We start from the raw sequence: 13661 nt of genomic DNA on the forward strand, positions 1-13661 counted from the left end.
CCCCCTTAATAACAAAAGACTTACAACGATCAAAAGTTAATATCTGAGACTTAATTGATATCCAGTAGCTGTACTGAACAGTATTCACAACTGTTATCCTGTGTATTCTCAGAAATGTATGAAGTTAATCTAAATAAATAGACCTTTCCTTTGGATTAGTCAATGAAACATTTTCTTCCCCCATTCAGATTAGTTCTTTTGGGGATTAAACACTTGGAGAGGAAAATGACATCGATTATCAAGTTGACTACGCTTTCAGGGGTGCAGGAGGAATCTGCCCTTTGCTATCTGTTACAAGTAGATGAATTTCGTTTTCTTTTGGACTGTGGCTGGGATGAAAACTTTTCTATGGATATTATTGATTCTCTGAGGAAGTAAGTAGTTCAGTTCATACGGTTTTTTTTTTAATGTCTTGTCCTTTTCTGAAAGTTTTCAGAATACTGTACAATGGTATGTGTATGGTGATGATAAATCCAAAATTGTTCCTTTTTTATTTTTTTAAGTATGTTTTATATGAAGGGAATTATGCTGCTGAAACATTTCCAGTAAAAACTTGGGTTTTTTTCTTGTGAGTCTAATGAGTTACATTTAGTAACTGTAATTCTCAAATTGTTCTGTGTTTGTTTTGGCTTGGATGTTTTGTGTTTTTTTCATAAACGTGACACAGAGCAGAGTTTATGGGAGACTGACCTCGACTCTAAACTAATTTAGAATGGTTAACTAAGTTTTAAATGAAAGAATCCTTAGTGTATGTAGGCTGAATACAAAGTGGTTCAACTCTTGCCTCTTGTTTCAAGTTGAATAGACTGTCAGTCAGGAAAACAGCTTTTGTTAGTTATCCCAGCCCTGCAAAGAAATAAACCTGTCTAGACTTTAATACTGAACTTCTGCAGGTTTACAGCAAGGAGCTTTGCTGATGCAAGCATTGATTACAAGGTTAGGACTGAAACATGGAAATTCCTGAAAGAAACTAAGCTTTGTGATGCTATTCTTATAGATTCACTTTTCTAGCATTGACACACTTGTAGCATTTGAATTCTTTTCACTGAGGATTATTATGTACTAAGGATAATATATAAAATTTTTCAAGTGTCTTATCTGAGAGGCAATTAGATAAAAATCCCCTTTTTAATAATAGCCATCAAGAAGAATGTGTGTGCCCCAGTTACTATGTGAGGGAACAAACAGCTTTCAGCCCAACTTGTATTTTCACCTGTTGCGTATGTTTCATGCCGTCAAGTTTTTCAGTTATGATAGGTAGTAAGTTTTAGTCTGAGTTCTTATTTTATGCAACACTTTGCAAGGAAAAAAATCTTCTGTTTTTAAAATGAATAAAACACAAAAAACTTATGTGCCACTTTTCTTAAATGATATATTTGACCTTTTCTGTTCTTAGAGAAATATATTTTGATTTGATCCTTATCAATTTAAGGATTGTTGTGTCTTTGGTCCTGTAACTTGGTCTTTTCATAAGAAGAAAAGTTTTGTGTTTTAGGTTTTTAGATGTATAAACAATTTGTAGCATGTTTGCACTGATAATATTTCTGGCCCCTTAGTTAATGTACTTTCTGGTGTCCAAGTATATATTAAGGTCTTTCTAATCAAGAATTTGATGTAAAACTTCTGTCTTCCAGATCTTGAAATTATGTTTTCAGAAGTCACTTGCATTTTTAAGTACTTGAACATTTGGAAATATCTGTAACTTCTAATTAAGATTTTTAAAACCTTGTTATCTGTAACTTCTAATTATGATTTTTAAAACCTTGTTCTAAATCTGGAAGGATTTAAGTTCTCTTGTTTGGCATTTGGACTGTGTATGTATTCTCAAAGTAGCCATAATAGGGAGTATATAACACCATACAGAACTCTTTTCACCAGCTTCTGTTGTCCCTCTTTTTGTAGACATGTGCACCAGGTTGATGCTGTTCTTCTTTCTCATCCTGACCCTCTACACCTTGGTGCTCTTCCATATGCAGTTGGAAAAATGGGGTTGAATTGTGCTATTTATGCAACTATTCCTGTATATAAAATGGGACAGATGTTTATGTATGATCTCTACCAGGTATATTTAAGTTGATACTTTCATACACAACATCTTTGGTATGGTAGAGTGCTCAGGTTCTTGAATGCTCTATACTTCTTATTTGTTTTAGTCCCGCCATAACACTGAAGATTTCACACTCTTTACATTGGATGATGTAGATGCAGCCTTTGATAAGATACAACAGCTGAAGTTTTCTCAGATTGTGAACTTGAAAGGTAAAGTTGTCACCAAAGTTTCAATAAATGACTTCTAGTGAAAGGCAACAGTGTCATTAAGAGTTAAAGTAACTTTTTTTTAAGGGGAGTAAGTTTTGAAATGTGCATTTTGCAGGGCTGATATTCAATAGCCCTGTGTCAGTCTATATCAGGTGAACGTTTGCCTCAGTAATTTTATGTGGAAATGGGTAGAATTTCCACTTAATGAGGAGGAGGTCATGCCAAAGTATATTTAGACATTGTTTCTTTTTTGTGTTTTTGTAACTTTTCTTGGAATTTGCTCATGTCTCTCAAAGGCATTTACTCATGTCTAGTGGTAGATACCTCGGAACTCTTCGGTAACGAGTAACACAAAGGAAAACTTTCTAGAGAATGAATAGGTTGCAGAGATTAAGTTACAGCATGTGGATGATTTACTGAGGAGGTCTTCACCGACTCTGAATGATACTCAGTGTAGCTTATTGCTAGGAACTGTGGCATCTGGAGAATCAGTAGCTTTTCACTCTTCTTGAGTTTAAAGATCAGAATGAAATGGAAACCCAGTTCTTGAACAAAGACACATACAAAGTGACCACCAGCGGCTTGTCTCTGAGATGCAGTATCTCCCAGTTCCTGCATGCATACTTGCCCTGTAATTTGGAAAATAGAAATGGGATGCCTTTCTTGAAAGGCTGCTGACCCTTTTTCAAGATATTTGTAGCAAGGCTATGTCTGTGCTGCCAACTTTTACATCTTAAAAGTAATTTTAGTGAGCAACTTTTTTAAAACACCCTACTTTTTTCATATTTAATGAAAGTGATTTGAAAAGACTCAATGGATGCATCTAAGAAGATAATGTATGTTTTAATTATTATTAAGGCTGTGCACTTCTGTTCAAGTTGGTGGAATGCAGCGAAGTCAGTCAGTAATGGTCATGGGTGGTCTAGTTTTACTCTGACAAAGATACAGGCTAGCACCAGTGAGAGGAGTAACAGTGCATTAAAAAAAAAAAAATCTGTCATCCCTGACTGCAGCACGTGAACAACTTTCCTGGTATTGTTTGACTTGCATGTTTGTCATTCTGGAAAACTTCCAGTTTATGTAATTTATGTGTGTTTTTGTAAGTACCTAGACAGTGAATGATATAGGAAACATTTTGTGTTGCCCCAGAGAGGGGTCTGCCTTTCACCAGTGTGCTTGCTTCCATGTGATATGTGTGTTATATAATTTACTGGTTTTTAGGCCTATAGTTACAACAGCTCTGCAGTGCCTCTGAGTACCGGTGGGAGGTGGAGGGAAGAAGTGATCTTCACTTTAGTTTCTTTTTCTGGAGGCAAAATAGAAGTGAATTGCAAAAAATTGTGAAGTTACTGGTTAGATGGGAAGGACAGATATGTTACTGATTTTTCATACTTCATTTGATTTTTATAATAATAATAATAATAATTAATAATAATTATAGTAATAATTCTGGCGCGTTCAGTTTTAAAATTACTCTCTCTTATTCAGAGTAATGGATTTTATTACATGTAATGTACCTAAAATATTGAAAACTTTTGTAGGCAAAGGACATGGTTTGTCAATTACACCATTGCCAGCTGGCCACATGATAGGAGGCACAATTTGGAAGATTGTCAAGGATGGGGAGGAAGAAATTGTTTACGCAGTTGATTTCAACCACAAGAGGGAGATGTAAGTTCAACATAGCAATATATATTTCTTAGACGTTGTGTTAGGTGTGCATCATTTAGCGTGTGATAAACAGGTATGGAAGTAGCAGTGCCTTTCCAGCGCTAAGACCACTAATTTTACTTGCATTCAGATTAATCAATTTGAAACAAGCATTAGCGCTGGGTTTCTTCATTCCTCTCCGTTTTATTTATTTGTAAGTTTGAAGCAGGAAACATTCAGCTACTGAGGAGTTTGATTTCTGTAAATGCTAACATCTGGAAGCTAGCTGGCTTGTTTTTTCTCATAAAATAGAAATGCAGAAAGTGAGATTTCGCCTTTTTTCCACAGCCATCTGAATGGATGTTCCTTGGAAATGTTGAGCAGGCCTTCATTGCTTATTACAGATTCATTTAATGCTACTTATGTACAACCCAGGAGGAAGCAAAGGGATGAACAGCTACTGAGTATGTATTCTGTTTGGGCTCGAAAATAGCAGTAATGTGATTTATTAGCCACTGTAAATTGTTTTTCTATGAGAAATTCATCAGTGTCCAAACTAAGAACCTTTATTAAAATTTAGCAAATTTTGAATTACTCTTTTCTTATGGTACTGATCCTGTGGGTTAAACAGTTTCCTGAAAACAATGAACTGTATTTGAAAACAGTGTACTTTACCCAGTATCAATTAGTCTCTTCTTAAGCTCCATTTTACTGTTGGGTTTTTCTTTAATAAAAGAAGAAAAAGAAAGAAAAAGTAGTATCAAGGCAGTGAGATCTTCAGAGCTACCAAGAAAACTCCAGCTCCCTTTAATTTTGGTGGAAATGTGGTTTTGGATCTCTTTTGAAGTTTAATTTATTTCTCTGTTCAATTTGCTTTTGATTACGATTGCTAGTGTGAGATAACAAACAAAAAAACCCAAGCCCCAAACGTTCTGATTTTGGTTCAAAGTATAAGTAGGTTTTTGTTTTGTTTTTAATTCTTAGCTAATGTTTTGGAGACATTACGAGGTGATGGAAACGTATTAATAGCCGTGGATACAGCAGGCAGAGTTCTGGAACTTGCTCAACTTCTTGATCAGATCTGGAGAACGAAAGATGCAGGATTAGGAGTCTACTCTCTAGCACTCTTGAATAACGTCAGCTACAATGTAGTGGAGTTCTCTAAATCACAGGTTTGTTTTGATTTTAACACGCAATTTTGAAGAGGATAATGGGACATGTATGCAAAAGCATTTTGTTTTTAACAGTAAAAAATGGCTAAATACTGGGTATTTGTCCTTATTCTGTAGTGCGTGTTTGTGTCTTAGATCTTTTGATCAAGTAACACAGAGTCCAGTCATGGCTATGGGCATGTTTCTTGATACTCATTTCTGGTTTTATCACAAGACCTGTTAGCATAGTTTATAGCTGTTAAAAAAGAGGACTTAAAGTACTTGTTTCTGTGTTGTTTATGCCCAGCATTATTGCTGAGAAGCATTGACAGAATCATGCGCATATTGCATCCTGTACTTCATATCAGGTTTGTACATTATTGTAGAACTTGTATTCTTATAGATAACTTTTCCTTAATACGTATTTTAGGTTGAATGGATGAGTGACAAGTTGATGAGGTGCTTTGAAGACAAGAGAAACAATCCTTTTCAGTTCCGCCATCTCTCCTTATGTCACAGTCTGTCTGATCTGGCTCGAGTGCCTAGTCCAAAAGTTGTTCTTGCCAGTCAACCTGACTTAGAGTGTGGGTTTTCCAGAGATCTTTTCATTCAATGGTGCCAGGATTCCAAAAACTCTATAATTTTAACGTACCGCACTACACCTGGAACATTAGCACGATTCCTGATTGATAATCCTTCTGAAAAAGTTATAGATATTGAGGTAAGAGTTCTCTCTATATATATCTCAAAAGTTTTTTATTGTGGGCCATTTGGGGGAATATGAGCAAAACTGAACTTAGTTTCCTTTTTGATCTACTGGAAATGCTTCTAGTGGCGGAGGAAAATCTGAGGTCAGTATTTTGCATGTTTAACCAATTGTGGATAAACTTACATAAAAATAGGTCTCATTAGGAACTGCAGAATGCTTTTTGGTGGTGTGGCAAAATTAATACTCCATAGAGATGCGCATGAAGTTACTTTTAAATATTTATCTTTAGACAACACTTTCCTTTGTGTTTTTGTTATAAGAGAAAAAATTCTGCTTGCAGTTGATGTACAGATCACAATATATGATGGATTATTCTTGCTGGAAAATACTCTGGTTTTGGATGAGGGGAGAATCAAGTCAAACTCATAGAATCATAGAATAGTTTGGGTTGGAATGGACCTCTAAAGGTCATCTAGTCCAACCCCCCTGCCATGGGCAGGGACATCTTCAACTACATCAGGTTGCTCAGAGCCCCGTCCAACCTGACCTTGAATGTTTCCAGGGATGGGGCATCCACCACCTCTCTGGGCAACCTGTTCCAGTGCTTCATCACCCTCAGCATAAAAAATTTCTTCCTTATATCTAGTCTCAATCTACCCCCCTTTAGTTTAAAGCCATTCCCCCTTGTCCTGTCGCAACAGGCCCTGCTAAAAAGTTTGCCGCCATCTTTTTTAGAAGCCCCCTTTAAGGACTGATAGGCTGCAAGAAGGCCTCCCTGGAGCGAGCTCTTCTCCAGGCTGAAAAACCCCAACTCTCTCAGCCTTTCTTCACAGGAGAGGTGTTCCATCCCCCTGACCATTTTCGTGGCCCTCTTCTGGACCCGCTCCAACATCCCACTAGAATTAGAAAGATAAGCGAAAGCTAGGAATTAGAACACAATTAATTACTACTCTGCTTTCAAATTATTTTCAATAATTTATATACCTGTGTCTACTTCTGTCTGGTAAAAATTGTTAATTTATGGGAATCCCCTGTGATTGCAATAGTAACTTCAATCCTGATGATGCAGCTTTATTTTAGTTTAAGATTGGATTGGAAGCATTGAGTTACAGTATTAGACTATTACTAGAACTCAGTGTTATTCAAAGTGACCTGTATTCTAATTTGATTTTCAGAAAACAAGAAACAAAACTTACTGTTGTTTTGCCTGCTAGTATGACTTTGCCAGGTTCTTCTGGTTTGATATTAGTGACACAAAAATTAAAAAAACACTGCTCATCTCAGAGTATTTGCGTTCACTTATTAGAGAGATATTTCCTGAAGACGTTTTAAGAAATTTTTGTAAAGCTAACTGATTTTAATACTTTTAGAAATGCTTTTCTGTTGAAGTAGACTCTACTAATTGATAACGTTGTCATGATGTGACACACCAAGGTGCCACATGCTTGCATAATCTTGTCTTATATATGACATACAAGTTGTACTTGCCCTTGGTACTATAATACAAATATTCTTGTCAGCTGCATGTAGGAAATGTATTAAGCTGCATGTAGGAAACGTATTAGAATCGTGTCAGCTACTCACAATAATACTGATTTTTATTCTATCTGCAGTTGAGAAAACGTGTCAAGTTGGAAGGAAAAGAACTTGAAGAATACCTAGAAAAGGAGAGACTGAAGAAAGAAGCAGCTAAGAAGTTAGAACAGTCTAAAGAGTAAGTATATTGGCTGTTCTTGCATTCTGCTGTTATGGTCAGAGTTGAGATTTCTATGTGATCATTCTGCTGCTTCAACCACTTACAGGGGTAAAAGAAAATCATAGTTTTGATAGGCTTGTCTGAGGGGCACCGAGGAATCGGGAATGATTGTCTTTAATCTGTTGTTATGATAGACCTGTTTCATCCGCCATTTGACTGCGAACTCTTTCTCAGATACGCTAACCAAGGACAAGGGCAGTTTGTTATGTCAACTGTTATTTTCCAGTCAGTGTGTTTATGTAATATTAAACCTGAAGGAAAAGAAAAGAAAGTGCTAGTGTTTTTGGAATGTCATTTCAGGGCAGATATCGATTCCAGTGATGAGAGTGATGCTGAAGAGGATATTGATCAGCCAACTGTACATAAGACCAAACACGATTTGATGATGAAAGGTGAAGGTAGCCGGAAAGGAAGTTTCTTCAAACAGGCAAAGAAATCTTATCCCATGTTTCCAGCCCCGGAAGAAAGAATTAAATGGGATGAATATGGCGAGATTATCAAGTATGTGGTAGTAATGCATACTAACATGTAGTAGCTATGAAATAATTAAAAAATAGAAGTAATAAAAATAAAAATCATCATTTTGTCTCTTTCGCAGCACTGTTACATACTCTTTGAACTGCAGTAACTTTTGAACAGTTAGGACAGTTTGTGCTAAGTCTCACAGGAAGCTTATGATAACTTATGGTAGGATTGAAGCTGCAGAGTGCTGATCCTTGGCCTGTGTTCACACCTCTTAGAATGTGTTTCTATTCCAGGCTTTTTTTTTTTTTGTAACTTTTATAAGATAGAAGATTTAATTTTTTTTAACCTGACTTTTTTTCTGCTTTAAATTACACATAATTTTGATAAACTTATAATGAGGGGAAAGGACATTGTTCTTCCTAGAAAAATCTAGCAATACTTGTCCTATTTGCATAAGAAATACTTGCTAGAAAACCTGAATTTGCTAGTATTTCCCAAGATGTCAAAGTTCTTTTTTAAGATAGGAAGGTGATATTTTCCAAATAAGCTCTGTTCAAATATGGAAATATTGAAGGCAAGTATAATAAAATTGTTGGCAATAACAATTCTAAAACATCTCAGTAGTAATAGGCAGCATTGTTTGTTTTTATATTATGTAGTGCTTTGGTTTTACTGTAAGACTATTAAAAGCAAAATGCCTTTCATTCTTTAGACCTGAGGATTTTCTAGTTCCAGAACTTCAAGCAACAGAAGAAGAAAAAAGCAAATTAGAATCTGGTTTGACAAATGGAGAAGAGCCTATGGACCAGGACTTATCAGATGTTCCTACCAAATGTATTTCTGCAACAGAATCTATGGAAATCAAGTGAGTGGCTTTGTTGTTCTTGTCAGTTCTGCTAGAATGGTGGCATGGGTACGGTGCAAATTGGGTAAAAGGCTAGCTTGGAATTAAGGAAGTGGGAAAGGGCTTGCTTTTTGGTTTTTTTTCCCAATCTATCAAAGTTAGTTTTTTGCTAGTCTTTCTGGGAGCACAGTACAGAGTCTTATGGTTCCTCACTCATAAGAAATTCGCAGTTTGTTCCCTCTCTGATGGAGACAAATGAAAGAGGAAGAACAAGCAATACGATAGTATGTTAGCATAGATACTCAAATGTATATATATTTTGTTAAAAGAACAACTTATTCAAATACGCTTATCTCATGTTTTGGATAACTATGTAAGTGAATTTTGGGAATTTATAGTGTTAAATACACATACATGCTGATATTTGACAATTCTGTATTTTACTGATCCATAAGATACCTTGTGCTGACAGCTTTTGCTGATGTAGAATAATTTCAGAATATCTTCTATTTTTAAATGAAATATTTTGGAGCACTCAAAGGTTTAATCTTTTAAACTAAAAAATGTTATTCTTGGGTTTTTAATTCAAACTAGAGCCAGAGTTACATATATTGACTATGAAGGACGCTCAGATGGGGACTCAATTAAAAAAATTATTAACCAAATGAAACCACGACAGCTGATCATTGTCCATGGACCGCCTGAGGCCAGTCAGGACCTTGCAGAATGTTGCAGAGCTTTTGGTGGAAAAGATATTAAAGTTTACATGCCAAAACTGCATGAAACTGTAGATGCAACCAGCGAAACTCACATTTACCAGGTAAGGTACTGGAATTTGTTAGTTGTGTAACTACTGTGAACTGTAGTAGAGCTGTGTTGGCAGACTCTAATTTGGCCCTCCGTTCTTTGGGAGAGGACAGGCGATACTACCTATGTGTACGCTTGGTTTTGTGTGATCAAGACATAGTAGTGTTTTTCTGTCTTCTAGGTAAGCATTCTTCTTATGCTTATTATTCATAAGACATATTTAAAAGCTTAAACATGAGATCAGTGCGTTTTTACCTGTAGAGCAAAAGGCAAGGTTCGTGTCTATGGGAACATCAGTTTGCTTTACTCAAGTCTTAACAGATTTATAATGCCTATAGTTAGAATACCACTGTACACTACTTGCAATTCAGGATTCTTTTTGGAATCTGAAGGGGAGCCTTAGAGAGCAAAGAGGAAAAAAATCCTTCGTGCCTAAATAGAACCTAAGAATGAATATGTAAAGTTAGGAGCAAGTGAATGTTAAAAACAAATAAATAAATAAGATACCCCTGCCCCCCAAAAAAAGCTAATGTGATGGTTCATGGAAAGTGAGGTTATGATAATGTGTTGCACTGTGTTAATATATTGCATGTAATTTTCATGTTAAGCTCTAAATAAGAAAACTTGGATAATTTGTGTGGAGTATGTGGAAGTTGTGTATGGTCCCGATTCAACTTTTGAACTTGTTTAGAGGAAAGTCTCTCCCATGCACTTCAGGCATTAGTCCTTTATTCCTTCTGTCCTTTTAAAGTTAATAGAAAAACATGAGTAGAATTGTTGAAAGAGGTACTTCTGCTTCTTTCCAGAGAAAAATCTGTTACCCTGTAGGAAGTTGAAAGTTCCAGTTATTCAAAATTACCCAGTTCTGACAGTCTTAAAACAGCGGTGTTTTCTGTGTTTGGTTTGTTGGTGGTTGTGTGTGGTGGTGTGTGTTTTGATTTTTTTTTTTTTTTTATAAAGCTATGAGGATTGCTAGTGTGTAAGAAATGACACGATTGTGATTTTTCACAAAATATTTATCTGAATAAAATTGTAATTGCTTCGTATTAAATTTTTTCTTTTATATAAAGGGGAAATGCAGTCTTCTGCATAGCTTTGGTTTGTTTTTCTGTTTGAAGCTTTCTGAACAGATGAAGTACACTGGAGACGTTAAATTAGAAAATAATAGATGTGAGTGGGGTATCAGAATCCCAGTGTCTGAGTCAACTGTGCTGCAGATGGATAGTTAGTTGCAGTATCCTTCATACAGTTGCAGCCTTGATTCCGCTGTGGGGATCATGCACAATCTCGTGTGGATAACAGTCTTCCAGAGTAGGGCTTTATTTAATGGGTTAAAGTCCTGAAATGCACCAGGGGAATCAGGATTAAGGTAATGTTTTTGTCACTATAAAATCTGATATTTACAGCAGCCTTTACAATAAAATACTAATTATAAGTTTTTTGGAGGATTGAAATTTGGAACTGCTGTTCAGTAACCTAAATGTACCTATAGAAACTTTCCTTACATTTACTAAGGCCAACTGAGGAACTCCTTGGCTGCAAAAAAGGTTTCTGATGTTTTAAAAGGAATTGATTGCTCTTGCTGTAAGTTTAACTCACGTTTGCAGTTGCATGGGTTCTTTTTTTTATTTTAACCAAGACAAAAAAGGTATTGATCTCCACTGCTTTTCAAGTTGAGTAGTGACATGAGGGTTATACAAATGGTATTTTGAAAGTATAGAGCATCTTGCCTTCGTGATACCAATTCCCTCCTTTCCCTTCCCAAAAGAGTATGAATCAAATCTATGTGGAGAGACAGTGAAAGGAAAACTGCTAATTTGTAAAGCTTGAAGTAATAACTCTCTCTGTTTTCCATCAAACTAATAGTACTTTTATTTTTGTGCAACCCAGGTCAGGTTAAAAGATTCTCTTGTCAGCTCCCTACAGTTCTGCAAAGCCAAGGATGCCGAGTTGGCCTGGATAGATGGTGTTCTGGACATGCGGGTTTCGAAAGTGGATACTGGAGTTATTTTGGAAGAGGGAGAGCTGAGGGAAGATGAAGACTTAGAGATGCAAGTGGATATGCCTTCTTCAGACTCTAGTGTCATTGCACAACAGAAGGCCATGAAAAGCCTCTTCGGTGACGATGACAAGGAGATGTGTGAGGAGAGCGAGATCATTCCTACTTTGGAACCTCTGCCACCTCATGAGGTACAGAAATTATGTTGATCTGGGCTTCTTTTTTGAAAAGCTCTGTATTCGTTTGTCTTTTTCTAGTGCTTAGATGTTGATACTGTGATATTATTCAAATGAAAGCCTAACTGAAACTGGATTTTCATGTTTGGTTTTCTCTTTGTTAAACCTGGTACTGTTCTTTGTTCAGATTTTATGCTTTTCAGCAAGGATGATCTGTTGCGTCCACTAACAGTGCCTAGCATACAGTACCATCTATTTGTGAAGATAAGATTTTAATTAGCATGTTTCATATTTGTAGTTAGTACTTGCAGATTTAGAAATTAGTTGGTGTTTAGTCACTCTTGGATTTTACTGTGTTTTGTTGATGCTATGGAAAATATTTCATATACTTGAGATACAGATCTTTGAAATTCATATGTCTGCTTCTATAGTAGTGATTTGAGAGTTCATTAAATTAATCTTTTCTATAAACTTATCTTTACTCTTAAATTAAAATACTTTGCATGTGAGTAGATACTATTTTATCTTTTCATAGAAGGCATTGTAATCACTCAAATCCTAGAATTGCTTTTTAAGATACTGTTGCACAGTCCTAAATGTAGTCTGTTCTAGGAGCTAGATAAATGCGGAGACAACTCTAAAGTCTGTTCAGATTCATGACAACTGTCATAGAAGTATGTACTGATCAGCATTACAGCTTACTGCAGCTCTGTCCCTGGCACAACGTGGCTTGGAAGAGGGATCTTCAATGACAGCTTTCCATTTGTCTTCAATGTGTGAGCAAAGAAGGAAACCTTTCCTTTACTTGATGGATAACTTCTAAGCCTTCTTATCCTGGAAATGTCTTGCTGCAGGTGAACAGAAATAGAACCAATCTTATCATTTATAGTCCTGTAGTCTAGGCCACGCTGCTGCCAACACAATGATGAGGAGACCTTTGGAAAAATGGAAGGTATTAAGTAGCAGAAGCATTAAAATTGTGTGTGTTGTTTAAAGGTTCTTGGACATCAGTCTGTGTTTATGAATGAGCCGAGACTGTCTGACTTCAAGCAAGTTCTCTTGCGAGAAGGTATACAAGCTGAATTTGTAGGAGGAGTGCTTGTGTGCAACAACCTGGTGGCTGTTCGCAGGGTAGGTGTTCTGCATCTTAAACTCTTTGCTAAATAATATTCTAAATAAAAATTAAGTTTCTCATTAGTGTAAAGATAATAAATTGAAACATGTCTTTTGTTTCAGACTGAAACGGGGCGCATTGGATTAGAAGGCTGTCTCTGTCAGGACTTCTATAGGATAAGAGACCTTTTGTACGAGCAATACGCTATTGTCTAAGGAAAGTGCTGCAAAGATATTTTTACTTGAACTTTTAAAGACAATGGGGATTTCTCCCAATTCTGACTTTTTGTAGTTTTCTAATTTATACAGGGGAAACCTAATTCATAAAGAACAATTAACTACCCTGAACATGTAAATAACTGCTACTGTCGTTCTTCATAAATCTGTTGGTACATTCCATGTTGCTAACTTTCAAACTGTCATGACTTGCTGTCTCCCACATAACACATTATAAATGAGTTTGACTCTGAACCCTTCTCAGGAAAGGTTCAATTTGTCAGGAGATGTTTTGGTTTCATAGATTCTCTGCCAAAGAGTACAAAATATATAGAAGTCGTTCTTCTGTTCTAAAATAAAATTAGATAGGCAAGGGTTTCTTTGGTTTTGTTCTTTTTGGGTTTTGTGTGGTTGGTTTTGGTTGATTTTTTTTTTGTGGGTTTTTTTTTTTTAATAACTTCAATTTAGGGGACAGTTGAGTTTTTTGTGTGTTTTTTTTTTTTTTTTTTTTTTATT

The 13661-nt window shown here is 36.0% G+C and overlaps 1 protein-coding gene across 1 annotated transcript; it reads left to right on the top strand.

Annotated features, from left to right (window-relative positions):
* The first annotated feature begins 191 nt into the window (after positions 1–191).
* On the top strand, positions 192–13531 carry CPSF2 (cleavage and polyadenylation specific factor 2). The gene is made up of 14 exons (XM_009280787.1): positions 192–374; positions 1903–2062; positions 2154–2259; positions 3801–3930; positions 4258–4373; positions 4894–5081; positions 5491–5781; positions 7383–7483; positions 7826–8026; positions 8703–8855; positions 9429–9654; positions 11532–11831; positions 12813–12947; positions 13053–13531. The coding sequence occupies exons 1-14, from the start codon at positions 226–228 to the stop codon at positions 13143–13145; spliced, it is 2349 nt and encodes a 782-aa protein (XP_009279062.1). The 5' UTR covers positions 192–225; the 3' UTR covers positions 13146–13531.
* The last annotated feature ends 130 nt before the right edge of the window (positions 13532–13661 follow it).

This window comes from Aptenodytes forsteri, unplaced genomic scaffold (genome assembly GCF_000699145.1).
Source record: "Aptenodytes forsteri isolate BGI_AS27 unplaced genomic scaffold, ASM69914v1 Scaffold193, whole genome shotgun sequence".
Lineage (NCBI taxonomy): Eukaryota > Metazoa > Chordata > Aves > Sphenisciformes > Spheniscidae > Aptenodytes > Aptenodytes forsteri.